This window comes from Pleuronectes platessa, chromosome 24 (assembly GCF_947347685.1).
Source record: "Pleuronectes platessa chromosome 24, fPlePla1.1, whole genome shotgun sequence".
Lineage (NCBI taxonomy): Eukaryota > Metazoa > Chordata > Actinopteri > Pleuronectiformes > Pleuronectidae > Pleuronectes > Pleuronectes platessa.
The window spans coordinates 11,587,156-11,601,937 of NC_070649.1; the positions used below are offsets into that span (position 1 = coordinate 11,587,156).

General features: G+C 40.6%; 3 protein-coding genes across 3 annotated transcripts in view; 1 reads left to right on the forward strand and 2 right to left on the reverse strand.

Annotated features, from left to right (window-relative positions):
- The window catches only part of LOC128431094 (uncharacterized), an 870,493-nt gene that overhangs the window by 249,167 nt on the left and 606,544 nt on the right, over positions 1-14,782 (reverse strand). The gene's annotated exons all lie outside the window — the stretch shown is intronic.
- LOC128431095 (histone H4) overlaps positions 1-14,782 on the forward strand; it is a 317,773-nt gene that overhangs the window by 227,987 nt on the left and 75,004 nt on the right. The window lies entirely within an intron of this gene.
- LOC128431295 (gastrula zinc finger protein XlCGF57.1-like) overlaps positions 5,145-14,782 on the reverse strand; it is a 65,766-nt gene continuing 56,128 nt past the window's right edge. The window contains exon 2 of the mRNA XM_053417576.1: positions 5,145-5,440. Within this exon, the coding sequence (XP_053273551.1) occupies positions 5,145-5,440 (296 nt within the window). The remainder of the gene's footprint in view (positions 5,441-14,782) is intronic.

Here is a 14,782-nt window from a genome sequence, read left to right on the forward strand (position 1 = left end):
TTGTAGACTGTTGTAACGGAAAACAGCATCTGGAACGGATACTCGGATATAATTTAATTATATATTTGTATTAATTGAATTTTTATTTATATTGTTGATTTAACTTAAATGTCTTTGCATGTATGTGACTTGTATTTCGTGAATATTTATTTAAAATAAAGTTAATTTGTGACTGAACACTTTCATCTTCGGAATCTTTGCCTTTTTTGAAACAAATATATCGTATTGGCCATATTTTACTCATATATATCAAAAAAAGAATCCATATTATTCAGTCTATTATGCAATTTTGTGACTATTCTCTCAAACAAATTGTTTATTTTGACAATAAGTTAGTTGATTGATGCTTCAAACCATCGCTTCTCCGACTTCAATACAGCGATATTTTTGGTATTAACCCAGCTTTATCAGATTCCTACCAGTCTGTAACCCGGATTCAGACCTGGATTTATTGTTTAAAGAGTAAATATCAGGTTTTCTTCATCAGTAGTGAGAATGCATTTTTATCGAGTCATGACGGAGGTCAAGGAGTTAAAAGCTCATTCAGTTTTGTAAGATCTAAAATATAATCATGAAAAGCTTTAAAGCTTTAGAATCAAACATGGAGTAGGTGTGACGTGGCTGAAATGTGTTTTCAAAGCGATGTCTTTCAGGTGATCAGAAATTAATTCAAGATAAGACACGATTAGATAAAAGTTTATTGATCCACACAACAGGGAGATTCTGTTGTCAGTCATGATATGGAAGACAAGTTAATTAAAAAAGGCAATAATACCGTATTGTCACATCGCACCAGCCCTCGTGGAAGCCTCATGATGCACTTAATGAACCAGCATATAGCAGCAAGGAACTGAACCTAACTGCTCCGCTAATAACAAAGCACGTTGTCTACAGAGCTCTGCTAGCAGCCTGAAGCGCTGACCTGTTGATTCATACGTGAAATAAGGCAGAGCAGCCAAGCTTTTCTGTTTCAAATGTATTTGATTCAACTGCATTTGCAAAGATTTCATTTGGATTTTTTTAATTTGTCACTTTAGTAACTTCAAACCATATCATTCGTTTATATAAGATCACAAACATTTTTATTACAATGACATCCCCGGCAAAACTTTTGACTCGTCTGTTTACAACGACCACTACTGACGTTGGAGGTTTCCTGAAGGGCAGTCCCAATTCGTAGGGGAAGATTCCAACCACCACAGGGCCATGGATTGAATTGGGATTACGCCGAACCAAGGTGTAGTCAGAAGAGTTGTGTTTACAGTCTGCGGCAGAAGATGTGTAGACTTTCTGGTGTTCTGATGTTGATGGGGACAATAAGATCAACAGACTTCTGGCCGTCCCCGGCTGCGCCTGCTGTTCGGGTGCAGAGATTTTGAAGCATCTCACAGGAAGTAGAATGAAAGTCTCCATGTTTCTTGTGCAGGTTGTCAGAGGTTGTGGAGGGATTGACTCAAATGCTGCCGCTCCTACAGTTTTACTTGATTGATCTTGGCTTGTGTGAGCTCAAAACTGTATTTCTTACTTTTGGCCCTTTCTGTTTTAAAAGCATAGGCCAAATGAATGGTTTTCATTTTTAGTTTTTCAAGAGAGGCAGTGCTACTAATTCTCTACTCCAAGACGGCCCTTTGTATCTGCTCCTGACGTAGGGTGTCTTCGAGCTGGGCCTGTTTCATCTTGCTCCCTGACTGTTGTGTCCTGAGCTCATCGACTATATATCGGAGCTTGATGGCTTGATTCTTCAAGAGGACATCATCTTTCTGGGCCAGGAGTTCTTAATTCCGCCGAGAGTGGGCTCTGTCTCTTTGAACTAATAGTTCATATCTGGCCTCCATGGCCTCTAACTTACACGTGATCTACTTGTTCTCCATCCTGCATGTTTTCTTGTCATACATCGGTTCCTCTGTGGCTTCTGGGCCTCTGTTTAGCCTCTGTAATTTCGGATATAATCGCAACAACTGGGATTTCTCCTTCTTCGCTTGATCCTCAAGTTTACCTTCTAGCCTCTTGTTCTCAGAAGCCAGCTGTTGGTTTTCATAAATGATGGCTTGATTTTTAAAGATAATATCATCTTTCTGCGACATAGTTTCTTTATATTTTTCTTCCATGGCCTTGAATTTACCAGTGATATCATTGTTCTGCAGGCTTAGTGTTTCCTTGTCATACATTAGTGACTCTCTATCTGCTGGGACTCTCTTAAGCCTCGCCAATTTCTTATTTAGTTGCAAGAACCTGGCTTTCTCCTTCTTCACTTGTTCCTCAAGTCTGCTGCAAGCTTCTCTGTCTTCCTGGTGCTGCTGTACAGCATCCTTCTGTTCAGCTTGTAGCCTTTTGTTCTCAGAGACTTGTGTATTCTCCATCTCCACATTGTCCAGTTTAGCTGTGTAGTCCTGGCGCTTGATCATGGCAGCTTCACGAGCAAGGCGTATATCATTTTGAGTCTCCTCAAGTTCACCTTGTACCCTCTTGCTCTTGGAAGCCAGGTGATGATGTTCCTCAATCAGATCGTCCAGATCACGCTGCTTGGAGATGTCGGCCACATGTCTCTCACGTACAGCATCGACAAGTTCACTACGTAGCTTTTTGTTCACAGAGGCAACTTGTTGATTTTCACGAGTCAGAGAGTCTAGTTTATATCTTTACACCAATTGCTCCGATAAGGCGGCATCACCAGCAACCTGCATCTCTCTTTGAGCATCCTCCAGTTCACCTTGTAGCCTCTTGCTCTCAGAAGCCAACTGTTGGTTTTCATGGGTCAGATTGTCTAGTTTGTCTGCATCCTTCTGCTGCTGGATTAGGGCATCTTTAATTAGGGCATTTTTTCTTTCATTGTTTGCCAGATTTGCTGTTAACTTATCGACCGAATGTCGGACCTCCACAATGATGACTTGATTCTTAAAGAAAATATTATCTTTCTGTGACATAGTTTCTTTAAATTTTGCTTCCATGGCCTCTAATTTAGCCGTGATATAATTGTTCTGCAGGCTTAGGGTTTCCTTGTCATACATCAGTGCCTCTCCATCCGCTGGGGCTTTCTTTAGCCTCTCTAATTTATTATTTACTGGCAAGAACCAGACTTCCACCTTCTTCACTTGCTCTCAAGTCTGCTGCAAGCCTCTCTGTCCTCCTGGTGCTGCTTTTGGGCAAGCGCTTTCTCATGAAGGGCATCTTCAAGTCTGCTTCCTGGCGATAAATACAAAGATGGCGCCACGAAAGGCTGCTTCAGCGTGTTGGTGCGCACTTCTGCGTTTGTTTTTAGTAATTATTTCTGTTTACTGCGACCCTACTCAGATTACTTTCACGATGGACGAGCTTCTTACCATTAGGGCCACAACACCATCCGATTTATGTCCCAACTTCCTCGCCTCTTCCTTGGATTTAGTGGATTTACTGATCAAAGGTGCTGCGGTCATCACCTGCAGACCGTTCTTCTCTCCCCGTGAATTCACCTCTTTTATCCTGGCTGGAGTTTATATCCCCCAACAAGCTGACGTGCGCGTGGCTCAACGGCAACTGAGCAGATACTGGGAGTGGAGAGAAGGAGAGAGAACTAGTATTCCCCCGTTATTGTTCTTGGGGACTTTAATAAGGGAAACTTATCTCAGGAACTCCCAAAATACAAACAGTTAATCAAATGCCCGACCAGGGGGGAAGAGGAAGAGGAAGAGGAAGAGGAAGATGAAGAGGAAGAGGAGGAGGAGGAGGAGGAGGGTTGTTGTTTCTTTAAGTGTCAACGGGAACGCAGCAGCAGACGACTGACTCAGGAGAATAAAAGCCTCCTTGACTCATAACGAATTTCAACAAGTTCAGCTCCGTCGCATCACTTATCACAGAGCCGTGCACGTCCAGTGTACATGTGCAGCAAAAATAAAACATATAATAATAAAAATGAGAGTATAAGTTATGGAGACAGAAAAGATTAAAAAGTCTCTGATGTGACTTAAATTTAAGAAACAGAAAAGATTTAAAAGAAATAAATATTTTCCTAAACTCAATGACGCCTTTAATTGGTTTAATCTCAGACTCCGACTGAAAAACGCATCCTCATCATATTAAAGAATCAGATTACCTAACCCGGACCCAAAGCTATTTTATTCCAAAATCGTGGGATGTAAACACGGTAACCATGCAGAGTCATTTCAAATAACACTACAAGACAATAAATGTCTAACCTTGTCAATGTCTTGACTATATTTTCTATTCATTTTGGAACTCATTTGATAAATATATTGAGTCTTAATGGAAAACACAAAATTGTCTGGGTGACCCCAAACTTATGAAAGGCAGTGTACATGAGTGAAAGTTGGTGCCAGTGTGTGGGCCACTGCAATAGTTTACTTTGAAAGGATGATTTTTACAGTATTAAGGGTTTTGAATGGCACGTCAGGCAGATTTGTTAAGTATACCCTTGGGAACCACCATGCCAAATTTGGTGTTTGTATCACATTTTGCACAAATTTTCTATTATCTGCCCCACTATAAGGTGATAAGTTAGGAAGCATTCAGATTTCGGACAGCTCTTATAATGGCGGCCACTGAAATCCTTCAGGTCACTTCTCTCTGAACCTTCGTGTGAAAAATGTTTTAACAAACGGGCGGCTGTGGCTAAGGGGTATAGCGGTCGTCCTGAAGGTCGGGAGTTCAATCCCCAGTCATCCCCACCTGCATGCCGAAGTGTATGAATGTGAATGTGAATGGGTGAATGTAAAACTGTATTGTAAAGATCTTTGAGTGGTCATCAAGATTAGAAAAGCTCTATATAAATACAAAACCATTTACTATTTACAGCCATGGTCACATGCCCCTCCACCTTGTAACTGTCTCTTCGGTCAATGATCAGTAAGCACAGTGATTCAAATCAAACATATTTAATCATGTGAACTGGTTAATAACATACATATACATACTGTGCAAGGAAAACCTTTAAAGACAGGTTAAGGGGGATTCAAAATTCTCTATTAATATGTATATTAGTAAACTATTAATATGTATAATATTAGTAGTTGCTGACTAATACGAATAAATATTTTGTTACAAACGATGCAACTTAAATCGTTAAGCACACAGAGCATGTAAATTCATTATCTCCTGTTTGACTAGTCATGTGCAGTTAGATTATCCATTAGTCTAAATATTTTACCACACTAGGAGCAAGTATATGGTTTCTCTCCTGTATGAATCTTCATATGTCTAGTTAGATGGCTCCTTTGTCTAAATGTTTTACCACACACAGAGCAACTAAATGCTTTCTCTCCTGTATGAATCGTCATATGCTCAGTAAGATGGCCCTTTGTGCGAAATGTTTTACCACACACAGAGCAACTAAATGATTTCTCTCCTGTATGAATCCTCATATGTAAAGTTAGACTGAACTTTCGGCTAAATGTTTTACCACACTCAGAGCAACTAAATGGTTTCTCTCCTGTGTGAATCCTCATATGTAAAGTTAGATTCCCCTTTAGTCTAAATGTGTTACCACACTCAGAGCAACTAAATGCTTGCTTAGCAGTTTTGCATTTCATATCACTTTGAGGCTGTTTGTTGTTTTTTGTATTTAAACCAGATTGAGGTTCCCTGGTCTGCATCCAATCATCTTCACTGTCTACAGTCTTGTCCTCAGTATATTGTTGTAAATATCCATCAGGACCTGAGATCCTGGCTTGTTGTTGTCCTCCACAATCCGCTCTGGTCTCCTCAGTCTGACTCTGATGAAGCTGTGACAACTGAGGTTTCTCTTCATCTTCTTCACTCTTCACAGTGACAGCAGTCAATGTGAACTTGATATCAGCCTGCTCAAGTTGTTGAAGCTGCTCCCCCTCCTGATTGGTCCACGGCTCCTCCTGTTCCTCTTTAATGTGGGGGGGCTCTGGGTCCTCCTGGTCCACAAGGGGGCTCCACTGCTGCTGCTCAGGGAGAACCTCTTCTTTATTCACCATCAGCTGCTGTACGTCTGCAGGACACACTGAAACACAAATACACACTTTTGTAATTTATCCTGAAGTGTTTTAAAAAACTTGTGTTGTGTCGTTTAATGTCGACTGTGATTATTTTTGAATGAACACACTCAGGAAGCAGAGATGTTGAGATGGTTCATAGTTGGTCTTACGACGCAGCTTGTTAAGTTAGCTTGGTTAAACCAAGTGTTTCCAGCATAATAATATTTTGAGGCCAAATAAACAATCTACGACACGAGCAGAGCAGAGCGAGAGGAGGTTAGTTATTTGGTTAAGCTGTTTTCAGACATGACCTGTGGGTTTAAACCAGAAAATGTTCACCAGAGTTTCTCTGGGGTTTGTGTTTCACACATGAATAACACAGCAGCAGGTTTTCTGCACAGACTCGTTCACAACAGTAGTGTGGGAGTTTTTTAGATGGAGACCAAACAACATCTTTCTCTGTAAACACTGCAAATCAAAAATGATCACAGCAGCACAACCGTGATGCACGAGTACTTGAAGCTGAAGCATCAAGGGGAGATTTCTAAAGATGAAAGTTGGAGCGAGACAGAACCGCAAGTTTTACTTTTTGTCTTGAAAAAAGCGCAAAATATTACGATTATCAACACGTGAAATGGAATAGGAATAGACTGGAATAGTGTTGGGATTTCAAAATCTTAGCTTCTCTGGGTGTCTGTGAGTGAAGAGGAGTATGGAAACAGAACTCTTAACAAATGGAAAAAAGGGGTGGGGACAGGAGCCTTTATAAGGCCTTTACACAAATTATTAATAATAACCTTTTTCCTCTTAATGTTTAATATTGAAATTATCTAGAAATGTATGTGCGTCAAAACGCTGGTCAGTCTCACACCTGTCTTGATAAAAGGTCTGAGTGACATTGTTATGGTTTAGTTCTTACAGCAGATGGAGCAGGAACACAACATTCTTTACTCAAGGCTAGTTTATGAAACACAACATCCAACTGTCAGGATAGGGAGAGTTGCCTAGCAACTATCAGAGAAGGAGCGTGATGGAGAGCGGCTCCTTGTAACTTCCTTGATTCAGTGACAAGAGGCGTGGGACTACGGCTGTGGACTAACTAGGGAGAACAAAATTGATTTGCAGTGACACCACTCCAATATGTTAACCTATCACAATAAACCTACTGTTATAATTATTACGAACACTTTCTGTTCGGCACCATTATTGTCTACCCCGTGCTAACTGATTGAGCCGAGGCTGCGAATGAATGCCGGCTATGCCTGTTAAACATCCATTGCTTCTAAATAAATACTTGATGGAACCAAACCATTGGATCGGCTCTTCTCATATTTATGATAAACGAACATGCCGACATTAGCAGTGATCATCTTAACTGCACAACTCCAGTGAATGAATCAATCCACGTTGTAAACCAGTTTTTGTACTTTAATAAAACCCAGATTCTCCAGTTGCTGTCTAGCAACTATGTCTAGCGCTGCTATGACATACAGGGATATAGTGTTCTTTGTGTCACAGCAATCGTTTGAAATCAGGCAACTCACAAAAAGGGTCTATCGTTATCAATATGTCACAACAGTGATGTAGAAATTATACTTATTTTAAAATATGCCAGTATCATAATTACTCACACACTATGTGTCTGTTTTTCAGGATGAGACGAAGCAGTCTGGAGGACTTTTCACACAAAAGGAGCCAAAATGCATGAACACCCCAGACGTGTGCTGAGCTTCCTAACAGCATCTTGCAGGAGATTATCAAGGACATGTGACCACTGGCTGCAGTGGAGGGTCAAAGCTCCTAATCCTTCTATCTACACATTTCATCAATTTAACCAACCAGACATTTTTTAAACGTATCATTCACTTTACGGAGTGTTAGTTTGATCAACTCATGTTAGCAGAGCTGATGCTAGCTGACGTTAGCCTGTGAGCGGCTCCTCCAGGGACTTACCGACTCTGTGCAGCTGGAGTTCGGGCTTCATCACAGCATCCAGCAGCCTCCTCTGGCGGTAGATCTCCTGCTCTGACCAATCTAGCCGCTCCATTCTGTCTTCATACACCGCCACTGTTTCCTCAAACACTGAGACGATCTCCTCAGTCGCCGCCGTTAGCCGCTCGGTTAGCATCTCTCTCAGCCCCAGGACTTGAGCCGTTTCTCCTCCTTTCTCCACCTGCAGCAGAAAGTCTTCAGCGGCAGCGCTGATCCGCTCATGTACCGACACCCGCAGCAGCTGCACGTTGCACATGTTCCTCCTCTTTGCGCACTTTGAGTTTCGGAGCGAACAAGAAGATACAGAGGCTTCTGTGAGGACAGATGTATTCCAAGACGCACCAGGGTGAGTCACAAGGACTGGTTAACAGCTAAACTCAGGTTGTTTCGAGAAGGAGGTGGCCCTTAAGAGTGGGGACAAGGATAGGTTCAGACTCGTTTTGCAAGGAGGTTAAAGAGGACAAATGACAGTACTTGAAGAAGTTGGTACAACAATTTGCAGCTAACGACTCCCCATCAGTCTGGAAAGACCTTTAGGTGATCACCGGCTGCAAAAACAAGTCCCCCCACTGTGTGGAAGACCTTAAACGTGCAAACGACCTGAATGCTTTCTTTTGCAGATTCGACAGACAATGAACCAGTCCTAACCCTACCCCGCATTCCCTACCCCCCTTCACAGTAATCACACCTCTTCTTCCCAGCCTGGACAAAGACACTTTGTCAGTCAGTAAAATACAATGAAACAAAAGACAACAACGTTGCATGATCTAAGAACTGAGCAGGAAAAACACTTCAACATCATCCAGTGATAATAAACATGCGTCACATGCTCTCACATGCAAACAGCCACTGAAGCAGAGTGAGCTGCCTCACAAATCAACAAAGAGGAAAACAACAAAGCACCATCCAGTGGCTGAAAATACAAATGTGCAGGGAAGATAAAACCATCATGTGAAAACTAACAGCTGGAGGCAAAAGGAATTTTCTCACTAGATATATATCTTTATATATATATATATCATTTCAACAGTCTACACAGTTCAGTAAAGATCTCTTTAAAGCAACACTATGTAACTGTTACTGAAGAACAGCGCCCCCTGCAGCCACATGTGATGACTAACTCTTTTTGACATGATCACACTCAAACATCTGACTCTAATCAAGCTGCTGCTTTAAGGTAAAGAAAATATCAAATTGTTGCTTTAACAACAGATGAGAAACAACTCTCCCTTGTCTCAAGCCCCTTTTCCACTCGTTAGACTGGTTTTTAAAACCCACCAACATAATAACAACAGCAGCGAAATAATGTCCTCATGTCAGTAAAAGCTGATTTGCAGACTCCTAATGCCAGGATAACAAAGAAACTGCTAATGAAGCTTGGACTGATCGATGTATGGAGGGACTTCCACCTAAAAGAAAAACAATTTACATTCTCTTCAGCAAGTGAAGGGGCATACTCAAGAGTTGACAATATTTTTACTCACAACTCAGACAGACACAGACTTAAGGATTGTAGGATAGGGGTCAGAGACATATCTGACCACTCAGCTGTTTATTTAACTGTGCATTTGGATAATAAAAAAAACATGCTTTGGCGACTTAATACAAGCATCTTGAATGAAAGGACATGCAAGGAATATGTGCAGAAGGAATTTAAAGATTATATGGACAATAACAATAATGGAGAAGTATCGCCAAGTGTTTTGTGGCACACTGCAAAAGCAGTGATCAGAGGAAAGCTTATAGCAGTGACCTAACATAGAAAAAGGAAAGATAAAACAGAAAAAACTTTCTGATTTATAGGAGAATCTTAAAGTTTTAGAGAGGGATGTTAGGTTTGAAAATATAATGTAGTGGCTGATGACTGAACTATTTCCGATAAAGAAAGGGGGGGTGACCATGAGCAGGTTGCGTCAGATATTAGGCCTTTATACAAATCATTAATAATAACCTTTTCCTTCCTAGTGTTTAATCATTGTTGTTTAGTCTCACACCTGTCTAGATAAAAGGTCTGCTAAGAGCTGCTGCCTGTTTCGAGGACTGTGAAATATGTGACATACTATACACTGTACTTTAAATTGTTCTCATACTTAACTTTGATATTAAAGCATAATTCCCATAGATTCATTCAACATCACATAGATTTCAAGCAGCTGTCTGATAAGTTCTGGAGGTCGGACACAGTGACTTTGTTGACTTTGCTTTGTTTCGGTGTTATGGTTTCAAGGATCCTAATGTTTACACAGTCAGGACATGTTTTGATGAAGCAGAAACATAATATTCTTTGCTCTGAGTGACAACACCACTGGCCTACATGGCATCAGCTGTGTCAAGGCTGGTCAAGAGGATGGCCTACGCCTGCACACTTTCGAGGAGGAAGAACCAAGATCTACTGTTATAAAATAGACAGGCGCTGGCTGTTGGATGCGCTCTGATATGACTCGAGACTGTCCTGTGATGCTAGAGTACCGGGCAATGTGTCGGATGCCCATTGCTTTGCTGCTTCATACCTGTTCATCGTTTTCTAAATAAATACTTGATTGAACCAAACCACTGGATCGGCTCTTCTCATATTAAGGATAAACGAACACCCCGACAGGGAACACATCAAAAGTAAGGAATCTTATAATCTAGATCAAATAAGAAATGTCAGAAAAGAAATAAACAAAGTATGTGAGGAAGAATTAGAGAAAAAAGCCTAATTCGTAAAGCAAGGGCCCTGAAGCTTCTGGGATGGAGGTTAAGGAAACAACGAGCAGACAGCTCCATATTTGAAATTAGGGACCGTGGAACTAAAAATGTATGCCATACGTTAGAGGATATTAAACATATTTTGGAAAATTACTATAGAGACTTATATAAGGAACCAAACACAACTAGTCCTCAGGAAATAAATTCATTTCTGGAGTCATTGGACTGATTAAAAGCAAAACTTAAACAGCCTCATTTCGAGAAGGGGGTGGCCCTTAAGAGTGGGGACAAGGATAGGTTCAGACTGGCTAAATACTCGTTTGGCAAGGAGGTTAAAGAGGACAAACGAAAGTACTTGAAGAAGCTGGAACAACAATTTGCAGCTAACGACTCCTCGTCAGTCTGGAAAGGCCTTCAGGTGATCACCGGCTGCAAAACCAAGTCCCCCCACTGTGTGGAAGACCTTAAAGGTGCAAACGACCTGAATGTTTTCTTTTAAAGATTCGACAGACAATGAACCAGTCCTAACCCTACCCCACATTCCCTATCCCACTTCACAGTTATCACATCTCTTCTTCCCAACCTGGACAAAGACACCCCCCCCCCTCCCCTACAAAATGGTCCCTTATTGCCCCTTCCCCATGTCAGACAAAAACCCCTGCATCATACTAACTCTGGTTCACACACACACACAAAAAAAAATCATATTTCATGATTATTAATAGTTAGCCAACGTCAAGTCTACTACTATTGCCTATTGTCTACCTCACCCAAAACCCACTGTATGAGCCAAACATGTAACACACTGTCCTGGTGACCCAGAAAGTGAAGCATTCACTGGATCTACCCTCTATAGGTGAAGAACAGAATAAAGCCCTGATGTCAGAGATTACAATTGAGGAAATAGGGAAAGCAATCTCTAGATTAAAAGCTAATAAAGCATCGGGTATGGACGGCTTCCCAGCCGAGTGTTACAAGGCCTTTAAGGATCAAATAGTGCCTATGCTTTTTGACTGCTTCAACTATACACTGAAAAATGTGAATCACCAGGTACATGGAAGCATTCCCAGACCGATGTCCTCGCTAAAAGATTTTGGAACCCACTCTGGATATAAATTAAACGTGCAAAAAACACAAACTCTAAGTTACAATTACATCCCTCAGAAAGATATGCTAAATAGATTTGGGTTCATTTCCAAAATATATGATAGCAATTATGTCCCCATAAGTAAAAACATCAAGGCAGATATTGACAGGTGTTCCCAACTGCCCTTAGATATGCATAATAGAATAGAAAAGATAAAAATGAATGTACTCCCCTGACTCTTGTACCTTGTTCAACCCTTGCCAGCTTGCCAAAACACTTCAACTTTCTAAAAAAAATGGGGTAGATCATTGCCATGTTTAACAGATTACTACAATGCGGTGCAATTAAGACCACTAGCATGTTGCTGTAATCCAGTGTATATATCAAAATGGAAAGATTTGGAAACTTCACAGCTATCTATACCGTTACATGCCATATTGGGTAGCAAAGTCTTGTTTGAGCAGCATGTTTAAAGTTTAAATCAATGGACTGAAGTTCCTCTTAGAATCTGGTTTAAGGAATGTAGATCACCACTATTTGAAAGACGGTCTAGACTGTTGAGATGGGTTGCTTTTGACCCGGACTTTAAGTCGGAAAGGATTGATGGGAGGTTTAAGCATTGGAATAGAATTTGCATCACTTCTTAATGTTCAATCTCATGAAAGGGAGAACTGGATAGTTTTCATAAAAATTTGAGAGATGTATGGTTTAGAAAGACTGGATTTTTTTAGTTATTTACAAACCAGGACCTACTTTTAATAATGAAATTAAATCCAAGGAGAAATGTGATGCCAATTTAATCGACATATTTATTGACATGTATAGAAATATGGACGTCAGGAAACTTGTTTCAAAATTATACTCAAGTATTCAATCCTGTAGAAAACACTCATCAGATAAAGTTAGATTAAAATGGGAGAAAGAATCTGGTCTTGTCAGTTCAGAGGAGGACTGGTCAATTATGTGCTCTGTGCAGTCCACTTCCACCAGCTCGGGTCTTTGGAGGGAATTCTGTTCGGAATCAGATTAGATATTTCATAACCCCCAAATTAAAATGTGGATAAACAGGTGAGGCAGGAAGGGATCTATGATAAAGGAAATGTGGAGAACAGCTGGCATATCATTTCCATATATTTTGGAGCTGCCCAGCCATTCAGCCATACTGGCAGGTGGTAATTTAAGTAATACAGACTGTTTTTGGAGATGGATTTGACTGTTCCTTTTCTACAGTTTATTTGGGCAATATCGCAGCTCACCTATTGGTGCAAGACAAATATTTGTTTAAGATATTATTAGCAGCCAGCAAGAAAGCTGTAACACGAAAATGGCTGCAGGCCGAACCCCCAACAGAGACTGGCTGGATAGATATTGTAACTGATGTTCAAAACATGGAGAGAATAACCTTTCGCTGAATCTACGGTTTGATAATTTTTTTGCAGTTTTGGGAAAAAAGGATTGTGTTTGTGACCTCACAGGATCATCACTGATCTGCTACTGTGTGAATTGACATTCATTTCCATCAATGTAGGGGAGAGCGGGGTAATGTGGGACATCGGGTAATGTGAAATACCCCTTGTATCTAGGCAACGGAACACATTTGTGGTCATGTTTTCTCACAAAAATGTGTTTTTTGTATGTAAAAGTAAATTTTCTTGCTTTGAACTTAATCAACTGTTGTGTCAAAACAATGGAATCCGGTAGAAGAACTTTTATCATACATGTTGGTGAACTTCCAACATATAAAACTAGCTGAAGATTAGCCTGAATTGCTAAAAGATGTTGTTTTTCTAAAATGCTGGCTTCGGGGTAAGGTGGGACAAATGCTGTGGGGTAAAGTTTGACACTGTCTCACTTTACCCCACCATGAAGCACAAGTTAAGTTTAGTCTTAAACTTATTTTAGTGTTATATTACATTATATATGTTTTATTTTTAATGTCATAAACATTGTACAAAAGCCATCATGCCAAGAATCTATACACCAGGAAGACAACCTGGGGCTCGCAGAAATGGAGAGTGCAGCCGCTGAGGTCATGCAAGGAAAGAAGTCCTTAAGAAAAGCTGGAAGGGATAGAAATAGTGATAAGACAACCCTCAAAAGATTCATTAAGAAAAAAGAGAAAGGGAAAGTAAAATCAGTAGCCTGGGGTGCAGTAGCTGAGGTAAAGAGAATATTCACAGATGAGCTGGAGGAGGAGCCAAACACTTGAAACAACTAGCTGACCAGTTCAATGGCCTTGCTCCAGTTAAGTGCCCTGAACTGGCATTTGAATACGCAGAGAAAAACAATATCCCTGTCCCTGCCAATTGGACAGAGAAACAATGTGCAGGTAAGATAGGGTGTGCAAGAGATCACATGAATCATAATAATCACAAATTTGCTTAATTGACCAATCCCCATGATTCTGTTACTAGTCTGATATTAGTGGTTGTCAATCTAGCTGTCGGGATTTTAACAATTACAACATGTGTTGTTATGATAGTTTTAAAGTGGAAAAGGTAAGGTGGACCACTTTACACCGTAGCCGGGGTAAAGATGGACACAAGCCCTCTTTCTTTTAAACAATCATATTTTCACTGCCCTTTGTCCTGAAGACATTCTGATCCTTTCCATGGCTAAAAAAACATCCTGAATTAATGGGAAATGTGTAAATTTGACTGATATATCATTTTAACTCGTCTAGAGGGGAGCAAATGTAAAAAATGTCCCACATTACCCTGCTCTCCCCTACCATCAGTACAAATGTATAGGTGACCACCCTTTTGTTTCTGTATGTGTGTATGTTTAATTGTATCCTTGTTTATTTAAAAAGAAAGTTTAAAAAAAGAAAAAAAAAAAAAAAAAGTAATGTACATGCAATGAATGTAAATGCAACATACTTTTGATCATAAAAAGAGAGAAAAAAAAACACGCCCGATCCTGTCTGAACTTGAAAGCTAAGCAGGTTCGGGCCTGGTTCGTACTTGGATGGGAGACTCCCTGGGAATACCAGGGGCTGTAAGCTTTTCCCACTTCACCCACAGCAGAGGGGGGTGCTGCCACTTGAGAGCCGACATATCTTAGAAAGAGCAGAAAA